General features: G+C 34.1%; 1 protein-coding gene across 1 annotated transcript in view; it reads right to left on the minus strand.

Moving 5' to 3' along the window:
• Positions 1–18,205, minus strand: part of LOC143230463 (sushi, von Willebrand factor type A, EGF and pentraxin domain-containing protein 1-like) — a 126,664-nt gene that overhangs the window by 83,491 nt on the left and 24,968 nt on the right. Inside the window, exon 2 of the mRNA XM_076464066.1 lies at positions 4,077–4,194. Within this exon, the coding sequence (XP_076320181.1) occupies positions 4,077–4,194 (118 nt within the window). The remainder of the gene's footprint in view (positions 1–4,076; positions 4,195–18,205) is intronic.

Raw genomic sequence — 18,205 nt, forward strand, 5'->3', positions numbered from 1 at the left:
AACACACCCACTAACACTAGTATACAAATGTAACAAACTACTTATTTATAGTCAGTTTATTTAGACTCTGTAGGTTTATTTAAGATTTTTCAGAAGGGCTATTTGATCTGGCTGTTCCTATTTTTAAACCGATAGACTGGAGGGAAATCTTCCGCTGATAATCCTTGGATAACAAACGCACCTATGCACCCATAATGTGGAGATCGATTTTTCAGTTTTTCTTGTTTTCTCTCTCTTTTTGTTTTGTGATATGATGAGAGTCAATAACCCTTGGATCTGCAGTCCAGCAAGCTATTCTCCCTGAGTTACTTAACCTTTTCGAAAACTAGGTCTGATTTTACCACCTCCCTAAGCTGTTACGGACCCCTAAGATGCAAGTAGAGCGAAAATATTTGCTATTACATATAAATATTCTACCATGTTGTGTGTGTGAAATCCCACGGACCGGCAAGGTCGTTGTCATAGGCCAGAACCGATCAGTAGACCAGTGGGTGGGAAACAGTGTTCTAGGCCACAGTTCTGAGACAATTATTATACATATTTATTTTTTCGATTTCTTATAATACTACCAAACAATCTAATTCATGCTGGGCAAAAACAACAAAATTCGCTAAAACGTCAATGGGTAGGTTTAGAATACACCATTACAAAAAATATTGGAAACCATCATATTAAAAACACACACATATAATATTCTGAATTTTTATTATACAAAATTTACAAAAAGAAGGAATTAAAATTGTAATCTATTAGTCTAATTTTAAAACCACTAACTTTCATGCTTCATAACTGGATAGATTTAATTTTCTTTTTTAAAAAGGGCGTGACCTATATTAATTTAAACTGAAAACAGATGTCTGATAATACATTGAAAATGTTTCTTTTTATATTTTACATAGACGGTTTTGTTAGAAACATATTGCATTGTACATTAGCTTTCTCTTACCATAAAAATTATGGATTTTATTTCTAACGTGTGTGTGTGTTTTCTCATAGCAAAGCCACATCGGGCTATCTGCTGAGCCCACCGAGGGGAATCGAACCCCTGATTTTAGTGTTGTAAGTCCGGAGACATACCGCTGTATTAGCCGAGGGTGTTTTATCTGTAATACACCGTTACTAATTTACTACAGTATTCAACATCTAAAGAAAGGTCCTAAGAAAACACTTGTGCCGACTTAGTATTTTATCACTGTTAGTAGGCCTACAGGATTTCATGTTTCCCCAAATTGTGCTAATATTTAAACACTCTAAACGCAAGTAACTATTGTTTCCAAAAGACTTTTGGCGTCACATAATATGGTACTGATCGAAGGCTCCATTAATCTAAAGGGTGTTCTACGTTTGGCTACAGGATATTGAACACTGCAAGGTTGTATTTCCTTAGTTAACTATTAAACTTTAAATTAAGAACATCTTGTATTTATTAAATACCTATTTTTAAGGTTCTCTTTTATTTGTGTGAATTTGTCACAACTAAACAGAAGAAAGTTTTATATTAATAAATTAAATGGGTTTGTTTCTTGTTGAGAACAAAGATACACAATGAGTTATCTGTAGTGTATCGAAACCATATGTTTAACGTCGTACGTCCTCAGAGGTGCGTCTGAGGTGAACTCAATGTGTCAGGATAAAAAGTAAATTTTAAAAAGAAGTTATTCTATGTACTTGTTTAGTTTCTCAGTCTCGTTTTTCCCATTTTTGAGAGATGTTCAACTTCGACACTATACAACAGGTTTAATGATAAAGGATCAATTTATTCGAACAACTTCCATCTCAAAGAAATATTCACTGCTGTGAAATCCAGCCAAAATCTCTGCTTTTGTTTCATTTTTAAAAGTAATTATTATTATTCGGATTTAATGACTACTTCATGTCGGAAATATAACGGTATTTTAAAATGTGCACATAACCACATTACATAAAATCATGCACGTATACAGGAGAATGTGGGTTCGAAGAGGTTCATGCAAACTCCCTATTTTTGTGATTTAAAACAAAATTATGCTTATATAGTTTTAACGTTTTATTGCTGTTATACATTCTTGTTGAGACCCACCAATTTCAAACTTTACTGATCAACTTTGAGTATTTTAGTTATGTTCACACAATCATCTGGAAGTTTAGCCTTTTAATATTATTAAAATTCTGATACCATTAGTCTAGCATGACCTGATGGTTAAGGCGCTCGACTCGCATTCTGAGGGACGCAGGTCCAAATCCCCAACACCAAACATGCCTTACCCTTTCAGCCGTGGGATAGCCAATCCTACTGTTTGTTAGTAAAAGAGTAGCCTAAAAGTTGGAAGTGAGTGATGGTGAATAGCTGCATTCCCTCTAGTCCACCGTTGCTAAATTTGGAACGACGAGCGCAGACAGCCCTTGCGGATTTGGTTCCTGTGCCTTATCTGCACGAACTCAGCCTGGACTTGAGTGAATGTTTTACAGACTCCATCTATCACTGTTTCATCAGTATGGAGTGTTCGTTTTGCAGATAATGTTGCTTTGAGATAGCTTGATGATGGAACAATACTGAAGGGTAGAAATACTGCCAAAAAGCTTTACACTCCTGTACGTTTTTAGCTTGTTCTGTATTACTTTGTCATTCAGTCTTCTTGTGACCTTACCCAATTTACTCATTGCAGATATTATGTCCTCTATTTGAGGTATAGATGACTTTCAAGGTGAGGTTAGAAAAAAGCAAGGTCAATGGAGGAGCCTCTGATGTTTTCACACTCAGCGATTCTTGTTTGTTCATTTGATGTTAACAGTTTACAATTTTTTACTATATTATAGTCAACATAAATTGAGTTTATGACATAAAACAAGATTCAAATGAGGATAGTTTTAAATTGAGTCATATAATTTAAAGTAAAGATTTCAAAATAAGGAATTAGTATTCAACTAAAACATTTTATATTAAGTTAAGACAATATTTTAACTTAATTGTATCACAATTTTGTTACTTCTTTGGAATAATAGCGTTTTGAAATTATTCGTATTTGATTTGAATTACCAGATTCGGTTCAGTTGAAAATCTAAATAGATAAGTAAGATGCTAAGGTGAGAAATGGTAATAAAACGGTTTAAGCTAAGAATTAGTCAGAATACACAAAACTTTCAATAGGTTCATTAGTGAGATGTCTTACTGTTAAAGATTCTTCGATCCTCATCACGACCTTACTGGTATTCACGTTCATTCTTACATATTACAACTGGTTTGGTTTGAATTTTGCCCAAAACTACATGAAAGCTATCTGCACTAGCCGTCCTTAATTTAGCAGTGTAAGACTAGAGGGAAGGCATCTAGTCATTACCACCTATCACCAACTTTTAGGCTACTCTTTTACCAACGAATAGTAGGACTGACCGAACATTATAACGCTTCCACGGCTTAAAGGGCGAACATGTTTGGTACGACGGGGATTCGAACTCGCAAACCTCAGGTTACGATTCGAGTACCTTAACCATCTGGCCATTCCCGGTCTATTAACTCAAATAAGCCTTTAAAAATGTTGAGTTTTTTTTTTTAATGCAGTGCAAACAGTTACGTTCTTTAGAAATGAAAAATTTTATGTAAATTTTACAATTAAATACGAGTGTTCTCTATACAGTACACACACTTGAAAATAACTTTTTAAACAACTTTTCCAATAAACCATAAATTTATCTTAATGTTTGCGTGATGGAAAGTTTTAAAATTGCATAAAAACGAAATTCCTTTCTTTCTTCATGTAAATAAATTTTGGAAGTTCACAGTACTTAACTTATTACTCTTACCAAATACTAATTACACTTCCGCTGCCCCCACAGCGGTACAGCGGTATATCTTTGAACTTACACCGATAAACACGGGGTTTCGATATTCGTGGTGGGCAGAGCATAGATAGCCCTTTGTGTAGCTTTGTGCTTAATTACAAACAGACACACTTCTGCTATATGGTAGCATTTAATAATGTATTAATAAATATTTAATATTGCTGATTATTCTGTATGATACTATACAATTAAAATGATAACCCTCTATCACCCTACAGATAACACGTTTTATTGTTATTATAGAAAAATATTCTCACCCAAACAGCTCATATCCTTCATCACATGCGTAGGTAGCTACAGTACCCGACGCACGAGCTTGGTTGGTCAAGGTGACTTTGGCATACAGAGGAACTGCTGGGTGGTTGCAAGTAAGGGCTATTGAAAAAGAAAAAAAAATGTATTATTACTGGTTTTAATATGGAGAAAGTTCAAGAAAAATTATAACAAAATGAAAACCAAAAATACGAGACCATAGTAGCATTAGCAGGTTGGCTTAACCAAAATAAAGTCTGTGGAATACATGTTTATACTTGTTTACCTTTTAAAACATTCTGTATAAACTAGAATTATATTTAAAATAAACGCAGTATTTAGTTGTTATATCTAAACAATAATTTCACTTTTTTTTTCTTCAAAGCCATCGTATTGTGAGTCTGATTTTAATTTGTATTCGTTTGTGTTGAATATTGCGTAAAGGTATGCGAGATCTATCTGCGCTACCATCCATAATTTAGCAGTGTAAGATTAGAGTGAATGCAGCTAGACATCATCACCCACTACAAACTCTTAAGCTACTATTTTACCAACGAGTAGCGACATTGACCGAACCCGCAACCCTCAAAATGCAAGGCCGGTTTTGATTTGTATATAATACTCTTATTAATAGTTATCTACACTGTGATATAAAATTAATTTTCCAAATAAATAATGATGATATTATAAGACACACTTTCGAGATGTCTTTCTATAATATTTTCAATACATAATTAAATTTCTTTTTTGATTTAATTGGCAAAAAGGAAGTCAACTCTTCGCAAAGTGCAAACGTGACCCTAAGTGTGTAGTTTCTCCTAGTAGCATATGATCATTTATATTTGGTCATTTGAAGCTACTGACTCTGCTGTTATGAGAGAAGACATAGTTGTTAAAATTCGTGATTGTGGGTGGTTGAACTAGCAAAGACGATACTGAAACCAAATTTTGGCTTGGATTATAAATTTTTATGTAGTTCAGTTTTGTACAAAGTTGTATAGTTCGATTATAAGCTGCTTTTTCTTGTTTTGTGGTAATCCGAGGGTCGCGGGTTCGCGCCCGCGTCGCGCTAAACATGCTCGCCCTCCCAGCCGTGGGGACGTATAATGTGACGGTCAATCCCACTATTCGTTGGTAAAAGAGTAGCCCAAGAGTTGGCGGTGGGTGGTGATGACTAGCTGCCTTCCCTCTAGTTTTACACTGCTAAATTAGGGACGGCTAGCACAGATAGCCCTCGAGTAGCTTTGTGCGAAATTCCAAAAACAAACAAACTTGTTTTGTGTTTTTATTTCACCGACTGCGTATTGTTTTTTATTTCATCTCCGAGTTTTAGTTCTTAGGTATTCTGTTTTATTTAATATACTGTAGCCTTCAGTTTGTAAATTTTACATTTATTTTTGTCAGAAAAATGTTTACCTCTTTTCGGTTTCATTGTACTAATTCCAAATCCCATTTTCTTCGTTGCTTTGTTATTTCGTTTTCAGTTACAACTGTTGACAAAGCTTTGTGTTAATCTATTTGTAAGTTATACAGACACTCTTTCACTCTTCTTTTTTTCTTCCTTTATTAACTAAAGAGTTTGAAGTATTATCATTTAGCTACCCAATGAGAAGGTCAAAACTATAACCTAAACCTTTTCAGGTATCTGTTAACATTGGATGGATTAATAGTTTCAGTGTAAAAAAAAATTGGAGTGACCAGCCATAAGCACAACAGAATGAGTCACAACTTGCTAGGACTTTGGTTATGGACCTCCAGTAGGCAATAGACCTATGACTGTGTATAGATACATGGGCAAATTACAAAGAGAAAATACAGATGGAGGGTAGATACCATTTCCTTGAATCACTTTGCTGCCAGATGTGGTAGCTAAATTCCCACTACGACGCGTACAACTTCTATATAAACTGTGAGTCTTTTCATAGAGAGACATATCATTTTTTCCAGATTTTGGACTAAAAATTAATTTCTAATGAAGCTAAGACGTAACAGTTGCTAAGGAGCCAATCACGTCAATGAAATCTAAGCAATGACCAAAGATTCTTCCGATGCTAGGGCTTGGTCTCTGGAGTTAGACTTATTCCTACTCTTTCGGCTCCAGAAATGACATACCCCTGAGAATATGCCTCGCTACCTCAGACATGTGAAGATAAATCATCTATCAGAGACATGGTTACAAATAATCTAAACAGTTTCACCATGTAGTTATGACAAGCCTTTAAATAGAATTCTTTGTCTAAAAAACAGGGTATACAATGTCTACTGTTACGCCACGACAATGTAGCTCCTCATGTCATCTGGCTTCTGTCAAAGTCTACTAATGTGATATTGTAGTGAGATAGTTGTGGAGAACTGAATCTTTCATCAGGCTAAGTTCAATGCTTTACAGATCAGTGAAATCTTAACCTCCTATACATGTTATGTAAATTGTTTACATAGGTAAGTCTATATTTACATGCTGTGGTAAACTCTGAGAACCTTCTTATGGATAAATATTTAGAGAGTCAGCCAAACTAATCATTAGGCATCACAGGAAATAAAGGATGTAATGAGCTATATAGAAGGTGTGGCATCGGCAATAAGGTTTCACATCATCACCTGAAACACATTGTCAAGCTTACAGCAAATGACAAAATTCACTGGAGTGGATATGTTTTCTGCATAGATCTCTTAAAATATTACCTTAACTGCTGATGTTGCAAGGCATTCCTGTTCAGCAAGATGGGTGGAATCAGTATAAAACTACATAAACCTGCTGTTGTGATTGTAATAAGAGGTCACTGTAAACATTTATCCACTGAGAGACGTCAAAGAATTTGCTTCAATTGGGAATTGGCTGAATATTGAAGCAGAAACTGCGTATATCTTATGCCTAAGTATCCAGCATTAGTAGGAAGTTTAATGAGAAATTTATTTGGAATTACATCACTCTGAGTTTAAAATAAAATATCCAATATCTGTTATGGACTCTAATATATAAAGATAGAATTCATTCTACTTTCGTAGATGTGGTGGCCAACTTGGTTATGACAAGATTAATTTTTGCTTAGTATTTACCCTTAAAATTCCTGGTAGACAAAAGTACAGAAAGGGTTTTGCTTGGCCTTAAACTCGTATTTTCCAACCTAAACTATTGGTGAGGCTAGTAAACAATAACTTTTATTTGGTAATGTAAGGTTATTAACTTGAAAGTAAAAAGAAAACCTTGACTATTTATTGGTAACATTTTCTGGTATTACCGATTTTGGCAAAGGAAATGGTATTCTTTGGATGGGCTTATTGGAATAGTTATCTACTAGCAATGTTTGTGACATAGGTAAGCTTCAATGTTGTTATAAAACAACACAATGCAAACAAAATCTTACTGAAGAACATTGTACTGTGTAGGTGTATGAACAAGAAGTTACACTTTCTACTGCACAAGCAATCCCATGCGGTTATACGGAAAGAAAAAGTCATTCAACTACAAATTAAAATATACTGTTTATTTTGTTCATACAATACCATGCTTCCTTTAAGTGTAATATTCTCATGTGTAGTGTTTGTATTATATTATAATTATGGACATTTTGCCTGTAGACTATAAACACGAAGAAGATATTATTTATGTAAACTGTAAGGGAACAGCAAGAATAATCTTAACCACAGCATCCGGCACAAATACATAGATAAAAACAAACTTTAGTCCAGTAATGAGAACAACCTTTTCAAAGATCAGTTTGAAGAATTAAGTATGTTGCATGTTACTGAAAGAACTTATCAAATAGATGGTCACCAGGAGACAATATAACTAGTGTAAAATACATTATTGAATGTTGGGGTATAATGTCATGCAATTTCACAGTGTTCTTTATTGTCTCCTGTACTGGAAGTTTGGCAGATAAATGTCATAAATACACATAATTATATTTTTCCTTTCACACACCAGTGAATGTTTAGATGCAACGGAAAAATTCCATCTGTTAAAAACACTAGACTAGATCTTGTGCCTGACTACTCGGAAATAACAACTGAAGGACAAAGGCAGACTATAGACTGATTTCAGAACTTTTATTTCAATGTTCATTGTTCAGTAATTCAGTTTGTCTGATGCATCAACCACTTTTATTCAGCTTATTACGGGAACGATGACTTTTCTCTGTTGTTTGGTACGATGTTCCAACAAACAAGAAAACACACTTCAAAATGAAATAAAGAATTTAAAACGTTCTTGGTTTTTACCATACTGTTGAAATTTGTGGTCATCCTTTTAAAGGTAGCAGTATTTTATAAAGACATGAACACCCAAATTTAAATACAACCTATAGATGAAGCTTAGTTTATTACCAACGGAACATCATTCATCTTAGAATCAGATGTCAGTTATAATGGTAACATAGCAGGATTACTGCAAGTCCAATATGGTACAAGACATGTGTACTTTAACTACGCATTAGCACTACCAAACACAATTGTTGAATGATGAAGGATGAACTGCTAAACATCACTGTGTGAGTTACCTTTATGCATAACAATAACACTATGAAAATCAACCATGATCATTGAACTTCATTCCCCCAGAAAATATGGTTCAATTTAGATAACATTTTAGGAAAAACAATACACAGTTCAGCATGAATCGGGACAGCAGCATGATAACACAGATATGCTTTCCAGTCAACTGGTGATAGTATGCCCATTTGTAAAATATACAAATCTCAGGCATTATAATTGTTACAAAAGCCATGGTTACAGCAAAAATATCCAGAACTGCAAGGAATAAGAATAATACTTGGGGACTGACAACATTATTTATGTTCAAAGGATTTAGATAGGGCAGCCGAAGAGCTAAGGGATACCTTGGGCACAATTTGTACTGTGCAAGGTAAATTATGAGCTTCACTGAATGATGAAAACACCGGGAAAGGCCACAACAGCTGGTACTTGTTCAATTAAATGGAAAATAATGAAGCATGGTATGTTATCAGTATCATATAAACAGGTATGGTGCGCAAACTGTGATGCAGCTATTGATCTTGAAATCCCTGTGACAAAAGATATTTAGACTTTGTATAACTTAGAGTCTGTAAGGCAACAAGGAATATCACTATTACTATAGAAACATATTAAATTGTGGTAACTAAATGATGTAGAAATAAACGGGATATATGGCAATAAAAAATTAATACCAAATATGTTTTACTCCCAATATAGACATCAGGTCAAGAGCACAACTAGGTACTTATATATCTAGTTACACATGGAGCTGGGTTTTCAAATAGGTGTCACAAGAACTTTGTATTAGGAAAGATGGCTGCAACATATTGCATGTTGTACAAACATACAGTGATGTGTTTTGACCAGCAATCTGGATGATAGTCTGAGGCTATAAAACCTTTGCTTTATAATTTTGGATCTCAGAATAATTCTCAGTCAAGTGGGTAACGTCTATGCCATGGGCAAACTAACCTTATTGTTCTTTGTATATAATACCATATTTTCGCAATCTGAAACAAATTAACTATATTGAATTTTAACTTTACTTTAAACCCTGATTTACCTCAATACAGTTTATAATTTTAAATTGAAGAGTTGATAGCTTCAACATTAATCTAAAGTTAATATAACCCATAATTCTATTTGTATTAACTTTAATCTAATTTTGAAATAGTAAACCAGATGGAAAGCAGCTAGTCAACCTCCTACCAACAACTCTTGTCAGACTGAAAAGTATAATTTGAAATCATTCTTATAATGTACTCACAGCCCTAAAGTGCAGAGCATGATTTTTGTTTATGATGACGAGATGCAAATAACCTCAGATCCACAGCACAATAAAATAATTACTTGGAAGCAAGTTTACAGGTATTCTAACGTCTTTAGTATAGTTTTCTTTTTAAGTTTCCAGTTTTAGGTTTGATGGCCTACAGATAGCAACACAATAGGACAAGCTTGTTTGGCTATGCCTGCTAATGGTTATAAAGGGCAGTCAATTTAGTTTTTGATGTCTCTCTGCTGGGTTCTGTCTGCTGTTGACAAATTATATTTTTGAGTATATTTTCTATCGGATGTAGGAGTCTAAATATGTTTATTTTTTGAATATCACATTTGCAAAACAGTATAAAGATGGTATTTCATTTCTGTTTACATTCATTGTCATTGTGAAGTTCGTTGTGTTGAATTAGAGAACAAACCGACTTTCATTGGCAGCGATTTTCATTTTGAGTGGACATATTTTTACATCTTTTATTTTTACTGTTAAAAATATATTGCAAATAGTTAACTGAACCCTTTTGTTTTTCTGATATGTTAGTAAGTGATCAAGAAGTAAGTAAGGTACTACTACTTCCACGTCCACAACGTTCAGAAGTGATTATGATTCATTAGTCGTTCCAAAGAAAAAAAAATAGGAATTTTAATTGACAGTAACACTTGACAGATAATTTTCTTTGACAATCCGACCATATAGTGTGGGAGGGGTTTTAATTTTATTTGCGTTTAGTTCTTCAGGAATTGAAATAAACTGTGACTGGCCTATTGTTGAACAATAAAACTGTACAGAAGTCCCAACCGCTGAAGCCTGCAAGGTAGCCTTGGAACTCTACATACGAGATCCTAACCCGTCAATAGACATTCTCAGCAACCAATTAGCAACCCTCATAGAATTCACCACGATGAAGACAAACTTCATGTTCAACAACCACAACTATATACAAACAAATGGCGTAAGCATGGGCAGCCCAGTGTCACCAGTTCTAGCTAATATTTTATGACACAAGTTGAAACATAAGCAATTAACACAGCATTACATTCACCACTATACTGGTACAGATATGTAGACGACACGATTGCGGGATTCACATCTACAGAACACACACTTAATGTTTTCAATCACATTAACTCTATATATCCCAACATTAACTTCACATGTGAACAGAAATATCATTTCTTAACCTCAAAATTACAAGAACCGATACACAATTTAAAACAGAAATCCACCGAAATATCACCCATACAGGACTATACATTCCTTGGGACTCAGCACATGAAACAAAACAAAAACTCAACATACTAAGAAAACAAATAAACACAGCCATAAAACTATGCTCACTAGATAAAATTAACGACGAATTAGACAAAATAAAAGAATACTTCATCAACATCAATAAGTTTCCTCCACAAACCGTAGAAAACATTATATGCACACACATAGACAAAAAGCAAAATCAACCAACAAAAGTAAATATATCCCACGAATCAAAACATCACAAAACAATATACAGCTGCACACCATATACTCCCGACATCCGCAGAAAAATAACCAACATTTGGTAAAAACTAGCAACAAAATATGACATTCCAGTTAATACCAAATTTATTCAAAAACCAAGCACAAAACTAAGGTCTATACTGTGTAAAAACTACACTGACAAACATCACACCAACATTATTTATAAAATACAATGTGATAACTGCCACGACTTCTATATTGGAGAAACAAGTAGAAAAATGGAAACCAGATTCAAAGAACACAAAAAGTCACCTTCACACGTTTTCGAACACTGCAAATCAAATAAACACAACATAACCATAGAAAACACTCAAATACTAAATAAAGAATCAAACATAAACAAAAGCAAAATTAAAGAAGCCTTACTTATACAACAACTCAAGCCCAAAATAAACCAATACAAAGGAACACCATTATACCTATATTAATAAATATAATCAAACATCTAAACACGCCCTCTACATTCCTACACTCAGTTACACAACCCCTTCAAACATGTGGTCAGCTATCGGTCAGTTACCTCTTTCTTTCTTTGTGAACCTGACGATGACCGAAGAAGGTCGAAACGTTGTTCACTCCTCTGCATAAAAAAAAAAAAAAATCAACCCAAACCAGCCATTTTAACATATATATTTTTATCTATAAGTGGGTTTTCTCGTCATCACTGATTAATAAAACTTTAGAGTGAGCCAACCACAGAAATCTGGACTAACCAATAGCAGCATATAAACAAAGGTAGGTTCTCATTCATCCCCGCCTGAATGCATTGAACTGTGTATGCAGTTTTTATTTTATCATTATGAAATTACGCTAGCAATGTTACTATTAACTCTATTTTGTATTTTAAACAGTAAATGTTCTGTCGTCCTGTCCACCATTTAATCATTTTATGGTGTTGAATCAAAGTCTGATATGGCCACGAGATGAAGAATGTCTCTTTGGAGACAGAGAGGAATAGCACATAATTCCTATGTTTTTGTTGTATTTGGTACACTTATAACTATGGTATGTCTGTTTGTTACATAGTTACAAGCGTCTAACATATCAGTCAGTGAGTCTGGTTTGTTTTGAGTTTCGCGCAAAGTTACACGAGAGCTATCTACGCTAGCCGTCTCTAATTCTGCAGTGTAAAACCAGAGAGAAGGCAGCTAGTCATCACCACCCACTGCCAACTCTTGGGCTACTCTTTTACCAACAAATACTGGGATTGCCCGTCACATTATAACGCACCCATGGCTAAAAGGGCATGTTTGGTGCGAGGGGATTCGAACCCGCAACCCTCGGATTATGAGTCGAGTACCTAAACCACCTGGCCTAGTCAGTGAGATTGAAAACTTTCTAAATTTGTGAATTTTATTTTTATTTTTTGTATCTGCTTTTCTTACTTTCTCAAGTAGTTGTATGACTTTAATTTTGTATGTGGTTTAACAGTCACCCAAAGGTATCTCTCAACTATCTTTTAAAGCTTATTATTGGTTGTTGAAGGTGTGTATGGGTAAGTAGTTTGTATTGCATGTATTTTGTATCACGAATTATTATTATAAGTACTACCATACTTATGAACTGTTAAGTTCCTACTGGCGTGTACATGTTCACTAAAGAGTGAACAAAAGGTAGAAGGAGTTACTCCTACAAAACATCAAACAAACACAAGGATAGTTTGGGGAGCAAAATCTACGAATGGTATTGGTCACAAAATTGATAGAATCAAGAATAAACATAAGTGTCACAGTATATTATATCGTCTTGTTATACTCTCTAGATAGAAGCCGAATTGGCCAAATTTTATATCTCAAGAAGGTAATGACCTCAAACACGCTTTCAAGAAATGTGTAACTTATCTGAAAAAGAGATAAAGCTGGATTCCACGCTTGCCGCATGTATCAACAATGTTAAATTTATGGGTACAGGTTAAGAAATTGAACTACTCTACACCAAGTACATGTAACAACGCTAGAAAGCTGCCAAACCTACGCTAAATATCAGTGTTAAAGATTAATTGGTTCTTTCTTGCTGAATTTCACCCAAAGCTATTAGGAGAAAGTGGGGATATTTGTGCTAGCCCTCATTTATTTTAAAGACACAGATTAGAGAAAAGGCAGCTATTAGTAAAGGAAATTTAGACGTTATTTGTGTATTAATCTTGTATTTTCTTTGTGCAATAATTAGAAGTTCACTTATTTATAAGTTTACGATTCTTTTAGATGTACAACCGTTGAGTTTGGGATACTAACTTACGTAATTGAAAGACACTTTTAACCATATTCCAATAAATACCTAAACAACTCTTACTTTTCTGATCACTTTCGGTGCAACACACGCAATAAAATCTCAGCAGAATACACAAACACACGACTTACATACGTATTGAGAACTAAACAACAAGCATTAAAACAACTCCGCCAAAAAAAAAAAAATTGTACACTTGTTCTTTTAACATGTTTAATGTACATTCAAAATGGACAACAGCTGAAACAGGCACCAAATAAAATTATTATTTGTAATGAACTGAGAAGTTTTCTTTGTGAAATACGCGAGTCGCAATCAGACATTTCATACAGGAGGAATTGTAAACAATTGATGAAATCTATCGTTATAACCATAAGTTACTCATCTGTTTGTTTAAGCTCGTTACGATAGTGTGTGTGTGTTTTGTTATAGGAAAGCCACATCGGATTATCTGCTGAGCCCACCGAGGGGGAATCGAACCCCTGATTTTAGCGTTGTAAATACGTAGACTTATCGCTGTACCAGCGGGGAACGTGAAGATAATAAGTACAATTAGTGCAGCTTAAATTTTTAACGCTTTTCTTTATAATTAAATTAATGTTATCTTTTATTTTATTCTCCAATGGTACAGGGTTAAAGTTATATAGTTAGAACGTTAACGTTTGGGGTTCGATTCTTTGTGGTAGACAGAGTACAGCTAATCCATTGTGTATCTTTACACTAAGGAAAACATTTTCTTTGTTTTTAAGACTTCTCTTCAACAGTGACATAATAAAACATTCGTTTTTTAACTAATTTTTCAGCTTTGTCAACGCATTTCATCATTTATATTTATATACTCAAAATAAGTAAATACCGCAAGTTGTTGCTTTTAAACAAATCATAATAAAAATATCCTTTCAAAGAGAGAGAGAGAGAGAGGTACTTACTTTAAAAATTTATAATTTTAATACCATCAGGCAGTTAGTTCATATCTGAGATTTAATCTTAATTTGCTTGAATAATAATAGAAAAGGTTCAAAAGAATGTGTATATCTGTAACAACTGTAAGTGTACAAACTATTAGCTCAACGAACCAGCGAAAAAACAAATGTAGTAGTGATGACAATTATAAATAAATGTCATAAGACAAACAAGACGAATACACACACACGTACATATATTAATTATATAGCAGTTGCAAAAGGTGTAACCTCAGGCCAGGATGTTTAAAACTAGAACCACAAACGCCAGCCCACTGGTCAACATTCATGGGTGATTCTAAGTGGTATTATAAGTCATAATACTAAATGCAACGTCCATCAATACAAACTATTGATTATACATTTTATCCAACTTTATTAATTACATCAGATAATTCAACCAACGCGATACAACTTCCCAACTTTTATCCACGTATAAAATAAAAAAAAAAAAAATTCACTTCCTTTTAAATAAACGATTTTACCAATAAAGTGAACGCCTCTGATCGCACTCCCACTGACGGGAAAACGTATACTAAACATGGAGTGTATGGCCGCTGAAAGCCAACCTTCCAGTTAGTTAGCGTCAAGTGCCACCTACAGTTAACTGCTGTTTGTCTTAAAAATATAAGGAAAGTAAATGCACTTTTGTCACATAGAAATATAGCAAACAACGCCATTGATCATTCAGTATAATTAAAAAAAACAATAATAATATTAACAACATTTTTTTTACTGACACACCTTTATAAAAATAACAATCAAATCATCTGCCTGAAGCCAAGATAATTCATAGTTCTTAGTTCACAGAGCTCTGAATATTTTCGTAAGAATTAATCAGATTAACACAACATACAGATCAAACAATAAACGACGACAAAAAGTAAATTAGACAGATATTGTTTCATATTCCTCTTCATTACGTATATTACATCTGAGATGTACAAATTTTCATTTCATATCATCTAGGCCCAGCATGTCCAGGTGGTTAGGGTTCTCGACTCGTAATCTGAAGGTTGCAGGTTCGAATTCCCGTCACAAACATGCTTGTCCTTTCAGTTGTGGGGGCGTTATAATGTGACGGTCAATCTCACTATTCGTTGGTAAAAGAGTAGCCCAAGAATTGGTGGTGGGCAATGATGACTAGCTGCCTTCCCTCTAGTCTTACACCGCTAAGTTATGGACGGCTAGCGCAGATAGCCCTCGTGTTGTTTTACGCAAAATTAAAAGCAAACATATCATCTAACATTTCTGCAAGTCGCTGCCCAAGAAGCCTTTCGTTCGATATTTGAACTTGTAAGCTAGGTTAGACCATCGATCATAACTACTAGCAGAAGTCTCGGAAAAATGTAACCAATAATAAAAGTAGAAGGAAACATTATAAACAGTGTTGTTCATTCTGAAAAAAACCTGCAGCGAAAGTTTATACTTTTTACATAACATTTTTGTTGTTGTTTGTATTACTGCTAGTGTAGTTTTTTTTTATTACCAGACACTGCAAAAAAAAGCTTAAAATTACATCTTATGCGCAGTACAGAGTTGGGTGTGACCTTATAACTTGATAAGCTATGAATCGTAAGGACCAAGGTTCATGACGCTGTATCGCTGTACATTTTCCGCACTTTCAACTGTGAACGCGTTATAAATGCGTCTGTTTCGTAATTCATTTTAATGTGGAAAATAATATGTGTGATAATAGGATAATCTTGAATGGCTGTCTTCTCGCTAGCTTTCGACTTGTAATCCTGTAACCTCAGAGAATGTATTCTGTTATGTTTTTGTAAATAAAGAGCGGTCCTGAATAGAATAAATAATTAAAACTGACTTAACTTAATCTATATGCACGATTTTAAGAATGTTCCTTCTATAAATTTTAATAGCTTGTCTGGTTGTATGGTCCGATAAAGAAATAATGTTTTCCTAAGTTTCCCGCATTTAATGACGGATTTGGATTTTAAACAAAATAAATATCATTAATGTACGTTAGTGATTAAACAACTAGAAAAGAATAAAACAGTTTTCGTTTTTCTTTTAGTTACTCAATTGATAACCATGGGAGAACAAAATCCACAACTCTCCGGCCAAAACTTATTGATGTCAAGGTTCGCATTCTAGCGCTCTGTCGCCCCAAAAGGCCTACAAGAACCCGTAGGACTGTGTGCTATGACTATTATTGGATTTTTGTTTCAAATGATATTACGATATGTGATTCTAGTTCTTAAAAGTATTTATTATATGAGTGTAATTATAAATATGGTAAATTCTATCTCGATATTCATCAGTCGTAACAGCACCACCGGTTTCACTTCTTGAAATTTATTAATATTTCTAGGTCAGTAAAAACACGAAATTAGTAACGCATTCCATAATGTCTGTAATCTGATGATATTGTTTAATCAAGACATAAATAAATGAAAATAGAAACAGCAGTTTTATATTTGCTAATTGTAATATACCAAAATTTCGCTTCTGACATATTAGTATGAAACTTCGGAGACCCAAAAGTACATAGAGGATTTGTATTAAAGACGATAGAACTTGTGAAAATGAATATCTCACTCCAACACCAACGAGCTAGGCAGTATTGGCTAGAACCAAACTGATGACACTGAATGGTTTATCCACTGGAAACTGGTGACAAATTGTAGCAATGCAAAGAAATATACACATCTATAAGAGTATTATCTACAGCGAAACTACCGAAAAAGTGCTTTATTTTCTAGTGTTCAGTATCGTAGACCAAAGATACAATTTACACGTCAAAAAAGCCCAGTGCTGTCTCATTTATTAAAGGTCACGTTAATGTAATTCAGTGTATGATAGGTCCCATCACTTTTTACATGTAAAGGTAAATCCTATTAGTGTCACACATAAGTGTTTAATGGCTTACACGTAAAAATAAAGCCTAATAGTGTCTCACACATAAAGGTAAGTTCTAAGTGTAAAAATATATCTTACTGGTGTTGCGCATGTTATGTCCCATTAATATCGCATATATTATAACAAGTCTTGTTAGTGTTTGATATATATATATATATATAATATTTATCATAAGTATCACACTTGGTATCATAAATCATATTAGTATCTTAAATATAAATATGCTATTAATGTTTGTAAGATATAAAATACTGTTTAGTGTAGCTACTATTATTACTTTATTTATTTAGTGTCTGCAAGTCATTGATGTTGAGGCTATGCAGATTTGTAGAAAGTCTTAAGTGATAGATGTATAAATAGCTGCGACTAGACAAGCGTATGTGTCTCCTTCTAGCAAAATCATATCTGGCTATCTGCTCTGTTTACCCAGAGGAACCGAACCTCTTATTTTAGCGTTGTAAACCCGAAGACTTACTGCCGTCTCACTAGACAAATGAGCGTAAACATATAAAAACTAAAGCTACGTGAAAGGAAAGTTCAATGAGAGAAAAGTTAGAAAACGTAAAATTAACCATCATGGAAGTGAATGGCCTAGCAGTTGATATGCTAAAGTGAGATATACAGTTTGAAAGAGATAAAAGAGAATAATTTGTCCTGTTTTCTAATCCTATTGAATTCATCTGTGTGGACTTCGACAAAAGGCAGACGATTATTGAAAGTCCAGGATACAACTGCGGTAACTCACGCGACAGTTTTTACACGGATACAATTGCGATAAAAGTAAAGAAAATAA

Source organism: Tachypleus tridentatus, chromosome 10, assembly GCF_004210375.1.
Source record: "Tachypleus tridentatus isolate NWPU-2018 chromosome 10, ASM421037v1, whole genome shotgun sequence".
Classification (NCBI taxonomy): domain Eukaryota; kingdom Metazoa; phylum Arthropoda; class Merostomata; order Xiphosura; family Limulidae; genus Tachypleus; species Tachypleus tridentatus.